The following is an 18,098-nucleotide window of genomic DNA, read 5'->3' on the forward strand; positions in this document are numbered from 1 at the left end:
GTTTAACATTTATCAACTGTGCATCACTGCTTTCATTGCAGTAGCTTAACCATTAAACCTTGTAGTTAGGTTAAAACATGTTTTCTGATTTCATAACTTACGTACTCATACCATCTTTTCTGCTGTTATTGCAGTGTATATCTGTTTAAAATTGTATTTGACATCACAATACATCATCATTCTTCTTTTAAATCTATATTTTATAAGGAACTCAGAGTATTAATATAAATAACCATTAATGTGTATTATTCTGGAATGTGTACTAATCCAGCCATAATTTGCTATACTCGATTAGTAGTCACTTATGATCGAGACCTTTACACCCTTAGTGCTGCTGTCTGAAACGAGCCTTTTGTACCAGGATCGTGTTAGATGAGTATGTGGTGCTGGTGGAATAATGATTAACAGTAGAATGTTACGGTACTTGGACAAACATGTCCCAGTATCACTTTCATTAGAGCAAATCCCATATGTACTGTCTTCTGATTGAAAAGATTGGATTGTTAAAAGAGAAGTGTGTGGCGTAAATGTAAAATGCTAGCAGAAGATTAAATGTAATTATTATGTTAAAGATATTACCTTATAAATTTAATTCAGTATTTTAACAGATTTCTGTACAGCCTATTAGCTGATCTAATTGCAAGGTGTACATGATGCAATTTAAAATTCTGTAGTTTTGTTGAAATAAACATAGAAGAGTTGCCCATTTATTCCTTATCTATTATAATGACTTCCATATTGTTGCAGATAATGCATACATTTGTGTGTTATTTTTGCTGCTTCATCTAAAGAGAATTTATTTATATTATGAATGAAATGTCTAATACGTCAGCAACCCACTTTCAGCATTGTACAGTTTGTTTAAAAATATTAACCTTTAATTTGTTTTTATTGTATAAACCAAGAGAATAAGCATGGAATTATTTTGACAGGTCCTTGGCTATGATAAAGATATTGGTCCTAATGGGGAACTACAGTACAGCATCAAATCTGGTCGAGGCATAGGGAAGTTCAAAATCCATCCAAAAACTGGCATTGTTTACTCACAGCGTGGGTTCACAGCAGGACAGGAATATGATTTAAGGGTAAGCTGATTGTGACATTAATTGTAATGACTTTTGTGGAACTCACTTTTTCCTCACCATTAAAGTGCATGTAGTCTGTTGTGTTGAAAATAAGATTCTAGTTAATTAGCTAACGGCTGTGGATAACGTATTATTATTGTTGAATTAATTACTCAAATTGATTAAATTGTACTTTAAAGTACCCATTTATCCACTTATCTCTCAAGGTTTGTAGTCACAGATGACTCATTTTAATAAAACATACTTTTTTGCATTTTTGTTTAAGATATCTTGATCTGCAAATTTTACTTGATAACGTGATATTACATTTTAAAATGTCATATTGCTCTTTCTTAGTGCTTCAGGATTGAGTTGATTTATTAGTGAGGATTGAATTATCAGTTATCTTGATACAACTAGGTTGAAATTATAGTGGTTTAGTGATTATGTATTCTGGATATCTTCTGAAACAAACAAAAAATAATTTTACACGAATTATCAATACCTTTGTATAAGTCGCTGTTTCATATTGCTAGTATATAACATTCATGTGATCACTGTGGTTTTCCTGAAGTCATACTTGAACCATTTATAAATAGGTAAAGTTTTTTGGTTATAATGACATTCCAGTTTTGAAAAGTTCTTCAAATTTGCAACGCTAGATATGGATTCGTAGTGTCCACGTGGAAACATGGTACCATTTTTCACATTTCTACACTTAGGTAAACCTGAACAAAGAATCTTTAATAATGAATTGTAATGAATAGATTCGAGCTCAAGATAATGGCCAGCCACAGCGCAGTCATGCAATTCGTGTGGCAGTTCAGGTGGCTTCAGTACCTCGAGAATCACCGCACCCACCACAAGTGAAGCTTCCTAATCAGCATGTCGAGATCACAGAGAGTGATGCGGTGGGGTATCTAGTTGCGCTTATCCAAGCTTCTGATGAGGATGGAGACTTGCTGTGGTTTAATATTGTGGGTAAGCAACCGCAGCAACACCTGTAGCTAACCACCTTTGTTTTAACAATTTGTATTGAGGAGTTTGTGTTGTCACCGAGAGAGAATACCAACACGCTGTGGTTTGAGCATTAAAGCGTGTATATGAGAAAAAAATTAAGAAAAGAATATAATACAAGAAAAGATTTTTATGTATTTTTTTCACAAATTGTATACCTGAATGCATAATGGGATGGTTGTATGTCTGATCATATCTCTCTCTCTCTCTTCTTAATACATTCCATGGATCCATAAGTTAGTCAGATGGCAATAGGATGATAGGATGTAATATGTATTACAATTACAGTTTTTACTATTATCAACTAATTATAATAGATTTAATGTCAATGTAAAATTTAACAGTTAGGATTAGAATCAGCAGAGTACTAAGAATCTCCTAATCTTTCTATTAGTCAGAAACTTCCCCGATAAATAGGAATAAAAATGGAATCTCATAAACATAAACTTAACAGGTGGAGATGAACGAGATGAATTCTTCATTGGACGTGATAAGGGAAATGTGTTGCTGGCCAAACAACTGGATTGGGAAACGCAACACGAATACAACTTAACTATTAGTGTTACAGATGGAGTACATACAGTATACACTGAAGTAAGTTTGTGTTGTATGAAGTATTATGTTGATAGTAAGAAATGTAGTGAATTAATTCATTAAAGAAAAGAGTTTATTAAATCTAGCATTTGTTAATTACACAACACACCCAAAATTGTCTTATTACTAGTTATGGTCACAAATGGTTATTGTGACATGCTTTTTTACTTAATTATTGTATTTGATTTTGTTATTGGCTGAGATTACAACACATCAGTCAGATCATTTTATTTATATATTATTTTGCTCTTGTTAATCAGTCTGTTGTGCTCTCCACAGCTGTATGTAACAGTGATAGATATCAACGACCACCGACCAAACTTCTCGCAGAAAGTATATAGTGTTGAGATATCAGAGAATGTGGATAAGGGAACTGAGATTTTGCGACTGATGGCAACTGATGAAGATGAAGACAGAAAGGTATTCTATAGTCTCCATGCCGCACGCAGCCCCACATCACTGTCCATGTTCAAGATTGATTCAGTTACTGGTGCTGTTGTCCTCAATGAAAAGTTAGACAGGTATTACAGTTTCATGACTCTTTAAATAATAATCTTACATAATTTATTATAAAATTAATGTATAATGGTGAGAAGTAGATCAGCTGTCTACATAAAATAGCTAAAGTTAATCTTGTTTACGCATTTACACATTCAAATCCAGCAGGAAATTCATCGTACCATTCCAGTAGCCCTGATGTTTTTCTTAACAGAATAATATTTACAAAAATATTATTAAACACAACTTAAAATTTTATATTTCAGTTGTTCTTTCACTTACATGTTATCCCAACTCTTCTTTGTCATTTCAGTATTGTTACAGCTATCTGTCAAGTGTAATATAAACTGTAAGCCCTTACTAGTCTGAATATGATCACGTTTTTAGGTTCTAATTAACACCAGCAGTAATTATATTCTTTTTTTTTTGCTTGAATCCTGTGATAGAACACCACACTGGAATCTCGTAAAAGGCTGTATGTGTTTATCATAACCTTTTTTCTACTGACAAATTTTTATTGTTAATAGTTACAAGTAAATCCTAATACCTTCTGCAGGGAAACAATTGAAGAACATATCCTGACAGTAATGGTAAAGGATCAGGGAACTCCATCGAAACGAAATTATGCTCGTGTAGTCGTGACTGTCCATGACCATAATGACCATCCACCCGAATTTACTAGCCCCATTCTGCAAGGCAAAGTGTTCGAAACTTCTCCTATTGGCACCGCAGTGGTTCAGGTGTTTTCGATTGATAGAGATCGTGGACAGAATGCAAAGATCTCCTACTCAATCACATCTGGTAAGTGACTGTTATTTTAGTTTGTAGTTGATACGTTAGTCATTTCAAGATTTGTCCAATGTGTATATTAAATGACATTTTATACGGAAACCTGTTTGTGTAAAATATTCAATTTCCTTACAGGCACGTACATAGGATATAAAGCTAACTCTGTAATTCCTAAGATAAATTAATTAGTTTATAATTTAAATACATATATTAGGCTATTTCTGTTAATACATATTTTATCAGAAGAAAGTTATTCTATAACCTGTGTCTTCCTAATTCAAGTTATTCTATAATTTGATACAGGAACAATTCAAAGCTGATTAACTTGGTTTTGCGATATTAAAGACAGTAATTGATTAATGTTTGGCATTGAACATTCTAATGATATTTCTTTTTGTTTGATATGAGTCCCATATCAAATAAGCTTTCATGAAGCATGAAAATCACCGGACATAAAAGATAAGGTGAAAGAACTCGCCTTAAACATTTTTGTAGGCCTGCAAGCTTAAATTATTTTTTGTGTATTTTTAGGTAATGTTGGCAATGTGTTTAGCATTCATCCTGAGATGGGGATAGTAAATGTGGCACGTGAGTTAGACTACAGTGTCATGTCTGAATACACACTTATGGTTAAAGCTATGGACAGTGGATCTCCTGCCTTATTTTCTACAATCCATGTGCATATAATGGTGACAATGGCTGATAACGCACCTCCAAGGTAAGGACTATATGCTGTAGGAGCAAAGAAACGAATTCTTTGTGGTCTTAAAGCATGTGATGGCAGCCACGTAGTCTTATAGTTATCAACAATTAGGATGAACTTATCAATTCTATCTTCTGTATGTAAATACAGAGGCTATAGGTTCCTTCAAAATACTAGTAACCATCTACAATATTGCACAGTGCCATAAACCAAAAGACCGTAATCCAAATATCACGGTTTTTAAATTCTGTGTGTGTAACTCTGTGTTATAAGTTATAAATCATTGCTATGTTGTAATGTTGGAGGTATGTAGCCAAATTTCCTCACTAAAGCCACTCAGGCTGACTTTTAAATTGCTATGTTGTCATTCTGCTTCCCAGAAAACAGTGAAATCTCAATTTAACATTTTATGATATTCAAGAACCTCAAAATTTTATAGATATAAAATTTAATAAATCTAGTAATTGTAGATATTTCCCATCAGTTGTGAAGTATACTTTCAGGTGAAAGCAGCATTATTGGATTGCATTCTGTTAAGTTGGGTACTGGGAGGTTAAGTTTCCTTTAAGGTTAGGATTTGAGCTTCATATGATGGCTAGTATGAAGATGGCTGTCTTCTGGGTTGTAGCTGCCTCTGTCATCAGCCCTGATAATGGAGGCAGCAAGGACCTATGAAACATTGGTGAACTTCTACCAGACTTCACAGCACCGCAGCCCAGAAAACAGCCATCTTCCCTTCAAGATTAGTGTAATAAAACATGTCTAAGATAATAGATGAATACTTTTATGAATGCATACTGCTGAGTTTATATACGCACCAGGATAATGACTTTTGTACTATATATATCCATTATGAAGTGAAATTGTTTTCATTAGAAATCTGTTGGCTTTTGATAATACATAATTTGACTTCCTCTTTTCACTATTCAAGCTCAGGGGCCTTGTTAAGAGGGTTATAGAAGTTAATAATGAAACTTACATTTTACTACCTTATGTGGTTTATAATCCTATATATTTAAATATTGGAAATGTTAATGTTGAACAGATTCAGCAAACAAGAACATGCAGCTGAGATCTATGAGAATCAGCCAATTGGAACATACGTGAAGCATCTTGAAGCACGCAGTACATCGTCATTATTTTTTGAAATAATAGATGGGAACAAGGATGATATGTTTCTCATCAACCCTAGTACTGGAGTGATTATCACCAAACGCCAGTTAGATTATGAACTAAATAAATTCTACAATCTTTCAGTAGAAGCTACCAATATGGTAAGTAAAAGAACATATCTTTCTCTTGTGGGTAGCATTTGATATTTGATTTGTCCTTGTAAATTTTGGACTTATGAATTTTAAACTTGACTGCTTAAGGCTTCTTACTTTTGTTGTGATTGGAGGCTGTACTGCAATTAGTGATGAGGTCATTTGTGAGATATAAAAAGTATAAAACAGATGCTAAGTCATATTTGTTAGATAGTGTAAGATTGTTTTTGAACATTGTTTGAGTGTGGTTAGCACTCTGATTCATATTCAGGTAGCCTAAGGTTAGGTATTTGGCCTGCCAAGAAATTGCCTATATTTCATGGAACCCAGAGGTTCTAAATGCTCACAAGACCATGTTACTCATTCTTATCTTGAGCGGGATCAATCCTCTCGGCAACTTCTCATGCTATTGCCGTAAGATTTATTTTAATATTTTCTTCTCATCTGTGCCTAGGTATTCTGAATGGTCTGTTCCTTGAGCCTTTCCAACCAAAATTTTGTATGCTTTTCTTATTGCCCCACACATGCTACATTCATTGTCCATGTTATTCTTCTTGATTTTATTATCCTAATAATATTATGTCAAGAGTGTAAATTGTGAAACATCTGTTTAAAGTTGAAGTTAATCTTTCTTTTGTGCTGTTGCGCTCTTGCAGGCTGGAGCAAAAGCTTGGTGCAACATGATTGTCCATGTATTGGATCGCAATGACAACGCACCACGCTTCACTCAGCCAGTCTACTCTGGGTCTGTGAGTGAGGCAGCTGCAATAGGTTCCCTAGTATTAACCAACACAAGTGCCCCGCTCGTCATCACAGCTCGCGATCAAGATTCGGAACTCAATGCCTTGCTCAGCTATGACATTATCGAGACCCTTCCACGAAAGTTCTTTCATATTGACTCCAGCACAGGTGGGTTTATTTGTTGAGGAGCAGAAAAGAAGGAATAATGATGCGTGATCTCAGATCTCTCTGGCTGCCATGTAAATGTCACAAGAGAGGAAAAGACTTTGTTGAAGCTTGGTGATATTTGTTACAAAAATTTGTCATGTGCAGTTTTAGTCCACTTTATAGACATGAACCTATACTTCTACATTTGATGAAAAGTAGCCTGACATAAAAACACTAGAGAACTTATCTTTATGGGGGGACCATCTTCTTCTATGGCTCTCCGGTCCGTATTCGGCCCATGGCCTCCTCAATTCTCCTTTTCCATTCGGTCCTCAGTTAGGTCCGTCTGTCCGAGGCTTTGATCGAGGTTTCAAAACATCTTCCTTTTTACGGTGCAAGGTTGTTAGCCTTGCGACCAACCCCGAACCTGGAGGACCAGGGTACCTGTCTTAGTCTGACCTGTCCCCCTCGACCAATCTGGCTAGGGAGGCCCTACCAGTAGCTCTTGGGATCACTGAGGTACTCAAGCCCCACCACCATGACAAGGTGCAGGTACCATTAAGTGGGGTGGTTTAAATATAGGCATGCAAAATTGCATTGTTAAAAATCATAAAAAACTCATTTTTTTCTATTTCTCCCCTTCTCTTTGTTAGAAAAGAAATGATACTATGCTTTATACGCTTCTGAGTTTATATGAATGATAATTCAGATTGAGATGGGAGTAAATCCGAAATATGAGAAAGAAAAGAGATACAAATGACATAACTGTTTCATGTGAGATATACGAAGCCACGGTGGTCTAGCGGTTAGAACGCTGGTCTTGTAATCCTGGGGTCTCGTGTTCGATTCCCGGCGGTGCCCGAATATATAACTTGTGTTGGGCAAGGCCGTGGTCTAGGCAACACGGAGGTTTCCTCCGGGGGCTTTCCCGGTTTCTCCGTGGCATCCCAACAATTACTCCATTCACACACAGAAGAAGGCAATGGCAAACCACTTCTGGATCATCTGCCAAGAACGTATATGAACAGGTCCCAGTCCGAGAAAAGGATGGAAGGATCCTGTTCATATGGACCTGTCGTCAGACAGAACACTAAATAATAATAATAATAATAAATGAGATATGCCTGTGTGTATTTACTGTACTAATTCATGCCATTTAAAAATGATATCACATTGCATTGTTTGAATAGCATATGCTTGTATTGACGTGGTTAGAAATGTCAAATAATTTTTGTATTTTTACAGGAGCCATCCGTACTGTTATGACTTTGGACCATGAACAGATATCTGAATTCCTTTTTCATGTGAAAGTGTCTGACCTTGGAAAACCAAGGTTATCATCAGAGACAGTGGCAAAAGTTGAAATTTTAGTAACAGATGTCAATGACTGTGCGCCCCGCTTCCTTCATTCAGTTTACAACACGACTCTTCTTTTGCCGACATATAAGCATGTTGCTGTTTTACAGGTAAGCCTGTATTGTGGCACATGTTGTGAAACTAATCAAAGAATTAACAATTTATAAAATTCATAAGAACAAAAGTAGTTTGAAGTAGAAGAAACACCTTTTGATAAATGCATTGAATGTTTTTAGTTTATGATATTTCTAAATATTACAATTTTGAAAAGGAATATTTTATATTAGTTATAACTAAAGCAGAATTGATTTATCTTTTATGTCTAGGTGAATGCCACCGATCCTGACTCATCTGTCGGCACGAGATTGCGATATGACATAATTGATGGAAATGTGGGAAATGTGTTTGCCATTGATGCCAATACAGGAGTAATCACAGTCATAGATCCTGACAATATCAAGCCTTTCCCTAAACTCCAGTTACGTGTCTCAGATGGCAAGTTTTCCAGTGTTGCCAAAGTGAATATCCGTGTTGAAAAATCTGAGAATTCTGGCCTATATTTCCAGAAGAATATCTACACAGGGACCATATCGGAGAACTCGACGAAAGTGACGATTGTCACTGTTGTAAATGTACTGGGAAGTGCCTTGAATGAACATGTGATATTTAGTATCCTCAATCCAACAGACATGTTTGAAATTGGACCTACTTCTGGAGCCATACGAACTACAGGAAAGAGATTTGACAGGGAAGTGAAAGACAAATATGAGCTGATTGTTGAGGTAAGTTAGCTGTGTAAATGAAGACAGGATGCCATTACTCTTTTATAAACCTCTGTGTTACTTTGTAAGATTTGTGGTTTTCACAGCGGTGAGTCTGAAGATGACTGTTTTATGGATTGTTGATCCGTGTAGTCTGGTAGATGTTAACCAACGTTTCAGAGGTCACACTGCCTCCGTCATCAGGGTGAAACGTTGGTTAACATCGACCAGACTACACAGCGCAACAACCCAGAAGACTGAAATCTTCTCTCTGTTACTTCATGGCATTTTCATGTGTCTCGAGTGGTTTTACTCTTACTGTTAACATGAACATATAAACATTCTTCTTCAGATTATTAGTTGTTCTGAAGCTCATTACCTTTACCTGTTCTTACTCCATAGGCCAGAAGTGATGATTCAGGAGGAGAGCGGCCTAGAGTTGCACATGTAACGGCAAATGTAACTATACTAGACATCAATGATAACTGCCCCATGTTTGTCAATCTCCCATATTATGCTGTTGTATCTGTAGATGCCCAGAAAGGTGATACAATAACAAAGGTAAGAAGAATATGTCTATTTCCAAAATGAGAATTTTAAATATTGATATTTCAGGAAACATTGAAGCTTGCATATGATTCTGTTTTTTCTCATCAATATTTAGAAATTTGTTTTGTTCCCTTTATGCTGAGGTTTAAAAGATACTAATTTAGCCACTATTATACAAAGTGTTTGAAGATGTAAAATTAGGAGTCCTGATACCTGGTCATTTTATTGCTTTTCTTAGGTCCATGCTGTTGACATGGACAAGGGTGAGAATGGAGAAGTGCGCTATGAACTTATTAAAGGCCATGGAGAGCTGTTCAAAGTTTGCAGGAAAACAGGAGAAGTTACTCTCAAACAAAACCTGGAGGGTCACAATCGGGAATATGAGTTAATTATAGCAGCATATGATGGAGGTAGGATTGCATTATTATTTATCTGATATTTTGATGAAACAAACACTGAAGTAAAGACATTTTCATCTATGAAATATTTTCCATAATGTTGCATGTTTTTTATTTTGCTGTTTTCAAGTTTTATATTATAAAAATTTTAATTTAATGCTTAGGAACTTGTTATTTAAAAACTATGTAACAGAATCATAATTTTAATTGTGACTATTGAAGTGAACATCTTGAACATAATAACTTTATATTAAAAATGCCATGCTGATGTTACATCAGCAGCCTGAATGGTGACTTTAGAAACACCTTGTTTTACAATGATGCAGTCAAGGCAGATGAGAGATGAGCAGGTATGTAGCTCTTATGGATATGAGAAATACATACTGGATTTTACTTAGAAAACACCAAAGAATTATGATGTATGTGGATTACATTCAGTTGTCCCAGGATTGGCTCCAGCAGGTGACTTGCGCAAGAGATAATGAACCTTAAGGTTCCATAAAATGCTTCTTAATAAGGACTTTATTCCATGGAGTTAGTTAGGTTCTAGATAAATGACTTGTGGATATGAACTTAATAACTTGTAAAGGAGGTTTTGAGGTTCTCTCAGCAGTGAAGACAGCCATCTTCATAACTTGAAAATTAAAGATAGTTTTTGTGGGGACAGAAGCACAAATGGGAAATTTTCTGAAGAATTGTAAAATCAAGATTAACTACTATTCATCAGATTAGAGACGGTGTAAGCCTAAATAGATCTCCGAAGGTCCCATGTTCTAAAATGTAACTGTGAGATATCCAGAAGCTTGATATGTGCATAGGTAAGGAAGTTTGTGCTATATGGTTTACACCATCAATCTTTTTTATAGATAGTCCTGCCTGTTTTACGTAATTTACATTACTTTTATACAGTGCAATCAATTAATATATTATTCCATAGGCATCAGTCCATGTTCAACAGAGGTGCCTGTCCACATGAAAGTAATAGACAAATCAATGCCAGTGTTTGCCAAGCAGTTCTACACTGACAGTGTCCTAGAAAACATCGAGTTGCACTCTCCCCTGTCTGTCAGTATTCAAGCTGATTCACCTCTTGGACGTAAACTCATCTACAGCATTGTAAAGGGCAATGATTTTGAGGAATTTGCTCTTGATTTCAACACTGGTAAGTAATGACCATTTCCTATTTCTAATGTTGGCAACTTCCTGACCAATTTGCTCCAGTGCTGCATGTCTGTGTAATGTAGATATCAGGCTATTTTGTTTTACATTTGCGTCTTGAGAAACAAAATGAATGGAAAGTGCATATTACTGGTAGATGACATGTGTAATGGAAGGGCATTGCAGTGTTCTAACTAGACGTATGTACTCGCAAGTGTGTCGGTATATGCATTTAAAGCAGAATGAATGTGCTGCTCTGCTGTTAGATGCCTGTAAATTTGATGCTACTTGCAGATGTTGTGAATTGCTTATACTTTAGATGTTTGATCTTACCATTTGTAAGGGGTATAGTGAAAGGCATGGCTATGAATTTACATGAAATATGTTACATACATTAATAAATATTCAAAGGTTTGTGTAAAGTAAGGCTCATTGCTTTGTAGTTTCTCATGATATTCCCATTGATATTCATATTTTTGCCTAATCTTTTTTAGGGTTATGTTCAGGTTAAGTTTTACATATTTCTGTCATAATGTGCACATTTGGCCAGAGAATTCAACATAGTTTATGTTCTGAATTTAATATGAACTTACACTGTACTCCTTCCTTCCTTTGCCCTTTATTCCTTTATGAATCCTTTCAGTTGTTTGCCATATCATTATTCCCCTCCTACACTCTGCCTTTCCTTTATCCTCTTGATACCTTTATTTCCTTTAATCTTTTCTCACATTTTTTTCGATCTCATATTTGAAGATATGATACTAACACACAATTAAAAACTATTATGGTGTTCTTTAATATATGTCTAAAATAGTTTGAGTTAGGAGGACATTGCTAAAAACATGCTGTTGCAGGAAATCAACAATTAAAATCATGCCCAATGACTACATATTATGCAATTTTAAATTTTTTTTCAAATATTTTGTCTGTGAATATAAGCAATTACACCATCCCTCAAACATTAAATTAGCTACTCTACTCTCTACTCTAGCTTTTGTACTGTATAATACAGATTTAAATGAGCCGGGATAGCTCAGTCAGTATAGTAACTAGCTACGGGCTGGACGGCTGGGGTTCGATCCCCGACGGGGGCGGAGAATTTTTCCTCTGGCCTCTGCGTCCAGACCAGCTCTGGGGCCCACCCAGCCTCCTGTCCAATGGGTACCGGGGTCCTTTCCGGGGGGTAAAGCCGGCCGAGGCGTGATGCTGACCACTCACCCCCATCTAGTGCCAAGGTCAAGAAAGACAGGAGCTATACCTCCACTCACCCCAAGCGCCTGTATGGCACGTAGCGGGACAAACTTTACTTTTACAGAAGATTTTAGTGTTTGGTATAATATGAAGTAAGTATTCTTTGATTGCGGATTCTTTTCAACGTGGCAGCGGAGTTTAGGTTCCTTAAAAGACAGGTTATTTCTACTAGCTGAGCAACTGTTATTTTTCCAGGAATGGCTTCTTTCCAATGAATTAGTATTGATTAATTAAATTTATAGTCGGTAATATGTGAAGTCCTGGTAAATGATATTAAAATTTTTCTGTAGAAACCATTTATAAAATTGTACAAAATAAGCAGACCTTGAAAGTCATGATTATAGTAGTTATGAAACAATTTTAAGTAGTTAAATGTCTGGTAAGGTCAGATGGAGCTGTGATTGGTAATGTAGACTACAGATGAAACCTACAAGGATGCTCTCTCAGTACACTGTTATATTCTACCTAAGCATTATGTGCATTTCCTGTTAATTACTGCTATCTAACTCACTGATTTATTAAACTTTCTTTAGAGTGTGATTTGTTCCTTTAGTTCTATGGACCTGGGTTTTCTTTATGTATCTTGCATAGCTGTATCTAATTTATATCAAGGTCTTTGAATATTTTTTACACTTCTCTTACTGATTTATGTGGTAATGGTATTACAGTTATGAGCTAGTAGGAGTAAACTAAGCTTTCATTTTTACACAAAAATTGGCATTTTATAAATATCATTATAATGAGGACTTTAATACAGGGCAAGGTTTCATAGGCCATTTAAGATTTTAGGAATTTTTGGTGAATCATAGTTTAATTTTTAGCATAATTCAATTCAATTCATTTATTTAAGTGCTTGGCAACAGCCAAATAAGGCCAATAACAGCCAACCACTAAACCAGAGTACAGGATAAAATATAATAAATAATTAAATTCATTTCAATAATAATAAAAGTAAAACATTGCAAATACAAAAACAAACAAGCAAATGAAACTAAATATATATAAATGTACCATATTGAATAATATTTCACAAGTAAATGGGCTAAATACGATACCTAAGTAATATAATTCAATTCAATAATTCTAAATAAAAACATTAAACAATAAAAAACAGAATAATAATAATAATATAATAAATAAAGATAGTACAGTTTTTAGTCTACTTATTTTAATTTAGTGTATTTTAAGTGAAATGCAGTGATGTCTTTAGGGATGCAAATGTTAATATAATGTGTTTTATTAAAATGACTTTTAGAAGGTGTTTGATATGCGAAGGACTTATTGTAACACAAATTTCCTGTTTATATAACTTTATTAAGAAAATGCTGTTTTTTAAAAATATTTTTTTATATGTAAATTCATTTGAATTTTACGTTCTGTTGTTTCTGGATGAGGCTAAATGAATAAAAACAGACCAATAAATTTACAGATGCACAGAACACTGCTGTATACAGAAATGCCATTCTTGCTGCAGTTAACAGAATTATGCAGATAATTTCAAAATAACCACAAGTTGGAAGTAACTAATTTTTATAACAAATAATGTGATTATAATTTTCAAGAGTGTCGGCATTTCATACTATGTTACAAATATACTATGTAGAATAAGAACCATACCTGTCTTCTTTGCATTTCTGGTAAAATACATGCGTTTGTTGAATATAGTTTTCAGTGCCCTGCAAGGTAATGTCAAATTAAAATGGTTTCCTTGTTTTGATACTGAAAGTTGTTTTTAAACATATACCTATAGCATATTTATAATTTAGCTCATAACTCAGATTAAGTATTTTGATTTACATTTCTAAGAAATAGTGCATGAATTTAATATAGAACCTTGTCATAATGTAATATTGATCCAGTAGGTTTCCATTACATCCAGCCTTTCAACCTTATATTCTCGGGCTCTGGAAAGCTTGATAGATGCAAGTCAGTTCTCCAAATTTTCTTTCTTATCCCTTTTCAGTTTAAACGATTCATATATAGATAATTTCTGCACAGTTTTTTTCTTATCCCCCAGTATTTAGCATGTTCTGTATATGGCCTAATTGTAAATTTATTATATATTTATATTATCTTTTAATGAATTTTATAACACTTTCATTCCAGCACTGGCCAACAAAACATGAAGTTTCCTTGCATTACATTACCAGTTAATATGCCATAATTAACCATTTGAACAAAAGCTCGTCTAAGTGATTTTTAATTGTGGTTCAGTTTCTACCACAAGGAAAACATAACACTTCTCCTTTACAAAGATCAGTTGTTTAATGTTAAGTAAGAAATCCCTGTTTACTGTGAGATTCACCTGAAACACAAAAATACACTCTGTATGCAAATGCAGGGCTATAAATTATTTTAACAGGTTGTGGATATAGATCTCATCAGGCTTTAAAGGGATAATAAAAGTTATTCTTAACATGCTTATTGCTGTGACACAGTGTCCATAACGTTGGCTAGAGGCTAACTGTGGCGGGAGGGAAGTTGAATTTTGCTTAAGTTTTTTTAAATTCATGCCACATGAAAGAATTGTGTTTATGCGCTATCAAAATTTCTCAGGTGTTGGAAATTTGGTGCTGATAGTGTTCACTCTTAAAATTATTGCATATTTGGGAATCCCTGAATGGTGAGAAGAATAAAAGAAAGTTTTTTTGAAATTTTGAGAACTGATGTACTCTATGAATGTTTCAAAGCCCATATAAGACTGAGGCCAACATCCTTTGATAAGAGGAATTGTACTTACAAATTTTCTGTTTATTTTCGTTGCTACTTTGATTTTGGCCATTAGCAGTATTTCTGTTTATTTATACCTGTTGTTATTCATAGATGATGATGTAAAGTTTAGAACTGAATACACATAGAATGCAGTTTATTTGCTCCAGGGCCTACTAATACATGATTGAAAGTATGTGCACTGAATTACTTATTCTTACTGGCTGCAAAGTAGAAAAGTGTTGCATAAAATTGTGTACCACATTTCTCTGGTATGAATAGAAATCAAGTATTTAACTTATTTTTCAGCTCATATTTTTGAAAATTGTTTTAATAATGTTAATATACACACTCTGTGAAGACATTTAATGTTTTTGTATAGTAATGCATGATTTATAAGTCACATTATTGCCTTTGTTTTTTATAAATTGAGTGCATCATTGATGTAAAAGTACTTTTTACCCTTGGTGAATCTAAGAAGTGTGTTTTTGTCTATGCAAAAACAACTTAAATCAATTTTCAGAATTAGAATATTCATACATTATCAGCATAAGCATATCTGCACAATAAATACTTTCTTTCAACTATCATGAACTGGTAATTTATATTGAAGGATGTATTTGGAAATATAAACATTATTTCAGAAAGCAGTAATTATTGTGAAATTCATGTTCGTATTTTTTTGTAACAGTTATAAAAATTACTCGTGTTTATCAGGAGATTTTAGAAATTTAAGGAACATTCGTGTTTTGAAATTGAGGATCAGTGGTGTACAAATCACACAGCATCCACAGATGCAAGGTAACTGAAATATCTTCAGTTACCTTTAATGTTCCCTTGTATATTTGTGTTCAGTAGTAAGTACAAGTAATAACTGCCATCATAACAAATACTTTTGTAGTTAAAAATAATAATATACTCCTAACTATAATCTCTGACACCTAAAATAATGAGATGGTGAAAGCTTCGAGTAAATAATTTTCTGTGAGTACTATTCCTCATCTCTCAAAGGATTTTCATACTCCAGGTATTGCAGAAGTAACAGTACTGATGTTGGTTGTTTGTGTCTCCCTTTTCACAGCCCCTGACAGTAACAATGGTCCCTGTGAGTATAATCAATTCATCTACTTTACTGTGTGTTTGTTTGTTGTATGTGCTCGGCTGGTGGGGCCATGGCAGGTCTGTGTGTCTTGTAGGTCAGCTATATAATGTTTTGCTTGCTTGTGGTGACAGCATGGGTACATAGCTAGATTGTAGCACTAATGCTTTCAAGTATACTACAATATACTGTAAGTCACTGGGAATTAAGCCTCTATTTTATTGGGTGTATAAAAGTGTAATTGATTTTCATTGAACTTGGCTAGAAGGGAAGTATTACTTTGTCAAAAGAAAATTAATCATGTAAGATTTGAGGTTTTCACAGCGGTGAGTATGAAGATTTCTGTCTTCTGGGTTGTTGCGCTGTGTAGTCTGGTCAGTGTTAACCAACGTTTCGAATATTCATTGCCCTGATGACGGAGGCAGTATGACCTCTGAAACGTTGGTAACCACCGACCAGACTACACAGAGCAGCAACCCAGAAGACAGAAATCTTCATGACAGGAATTAATGATGAATCGCCCTGATGACGGAGGCAGTATGACCTCTGAAACGTTGGTAAACATCGACCAGACTACACAGCGCAACAACCCAGAAGACAGAAAGCTTCAAACTTAATCATGTTTACCAGTCCATAACATACCTTGTCAAAATTATACTGTCATTGTATTTTCGTTTGCTTTTTTAATATACGATATAAAACTTTGTGATTTAAAGAGCAGTATTAAGCCAGTGGTGTTGGCTGTTGTGACTGGAATGTTGAATATAGTCCTGTTATGCTAATTTATCCCATAATTTTTAAATTGTGATGCATTAGTCATTGAACAAAATAAAACATCACTTGGGTTTCTTTCTTACTTACTCACTCCTACAATCTAAAGAATGAAACCCCTGTACCTGAAAGAAACGGTAATAGAATGCAGGGGAACATTGTTTTGTAGCTGCATTCACTAATAATTGCACTTAATTTGAATGGAAAGCTCTTCTTAATTTGCTGATAAATTGCATTTTCCATTTTTTTTTTTGCATTTTTATTTTTAGTGTACTGTGAATGTTTTTTAATCACATATAAATAATAATAAATAATAGTATGTTAGCCTGTGTCTGATTTAAGTTACATTATTTGCACCCATTACATTGTTTAAAGTTTTAATTATATGTCTGCATTATTACTGTGTAAAATTAGTTCATGTGTAATGTTAATCTGCACATTTGTTCAGCTATGGCATGATGTCATGTGAGAAAGCATTTGCTAATGGTCAGTGCAGTAAGTACCTACATGCACGCTTTGAAGATGGTTATTGATAACTGGGTTTATTGTAAGACACTTTCTTCTGTAAGGGTTGATATAAAAATTAATTTTGTATGTGCGCTAGTCTAACTGATCACACACGTTGCCTGCAGACTTTCATGCTCAAGTTATTGAATTCAAATTGAAAACATACAGAAAAATATAATTCTTGGAAGTTTAATTATTTGAAAATATATATGTTGGTCAGGAGTGAAGTGGTTTTTGGGAGGTTAAAATATGACTTGTAGAACGTGCAATGTCAGAGGACAATGTGACGCTTTCAAAAATTGAGGTACAATGATGGATACAGAATTGTATCCAGTTGCAGTTTTTTATGTGTCATTGAAGTGTAATTCTGAGGGTTACATGGATGACTGAAGTTTAGGCTTGTAAGTTTTGCAGATATAAATCCATTTCCATCAAATGTAATACTTGTTCTGTTAACACAAATATTTTCAAAATAAAATCTGTATCCAAGGACTTTTCAGAGCTTAAAAAATGGCATGGTGAAATACTTGAGAGGCAGAATGTAGAATTATGCATTGTTTTTGTAGAGTAGTATTGAAACAATTTCAGGAAGTTTAATTTGAATTATAAGAAATTATATTGCTTTTATGTAGGATTTGAGGTTTTCACAGCGATGAGTCTGAAGATGGTTGTCTTCTGGGTTGTGCTGGTAGAAGTTTACTGACATTTCAGAGGTCCTTGC

General features: G+C 34.5%; 1 protein-coding gene across 8 annotated transcripts in view; it reads left to right on the forward strand.

The window, feature by feature from the left end:
* kug (FAT atypical cadherin kugelei) overlaps positions 1-18,098 on the forward strand; it is a 488,225-nt gene that overhangs the window by 435,568 nt on the left and 34,559 nt on the right. For 6 of the 8 annotated variants that reach the window (XM_087353699.1, XM_087353698.1, XM_087353703.1 and 3 more), the window contains 14 exons: positions 933-1,085; positions 1,832-2,045; positions 2,536-2,675; positions 2,955-3,196; positions 3,730-3,974; positions 4,494-4,680; positions 5,711-5,939; positions 6,587-6,839; positions 8,064-8,284; positions 8,501-8,956; positions 9,338-9,496; positions 9,723-9,894; positions 10,820-11,044; positions 16,082-16,105. In XM_087353699.1, the coding sequence (XP_087209825.1) occupies positions 933-1,085; positions 1,832-2,045; positions 2,536-2,675; positions 2,955-3,196; positions 3,730-3,974; positions 4,494-4,680; positions 5,711-5,939; positions 6,587-6,839; positions 8,064-8,284; positions 8,501-8,956; positions 9,338-9,496; positions 9,723-9,894; positions 10,820-11,044; positions 16,082-16,105 (2,920 nt within the window). The remainder of the gene's footprint in view (positions 1-932; positions 1,086-1,831; positions 2,046-2,535; positions 2,676-2,954; positions 3,197-3,729; positions 3,975-4,493; positions 4,681-5,710; positions 5,940-6,586; positions 6,840-8,063; positions 8,285-8,500; positions 8,957-9,337; positions 9,497-9,722; positions 9,895-10,819; positions 11,045-16,081; positions 16,106-18,098) is intronic. The other 2 variants (XM_087353702.1, XM_087353705.1) reach the window with 1 other exon arrangement.

The sequence above is a fragment of the Zootermopsis nevadensis genome, unplaced genomic scaffold (genome assembly GCF_977971745.1).
Source record: "Zootermopsis nevadensis isolate Lab colony 2312 unplaced genomic scaffold, Znev_1.0 Znev_ptg000022l, whole genome shotgun sequence".
Taxonomy (NCBI): domain Eukaryota; kingdom Metazoa; phylum Arthropoda; class Insecta; order Blattodea; family Termopsidae; genus Zootermopsis; species Zootermopsis nevadensis.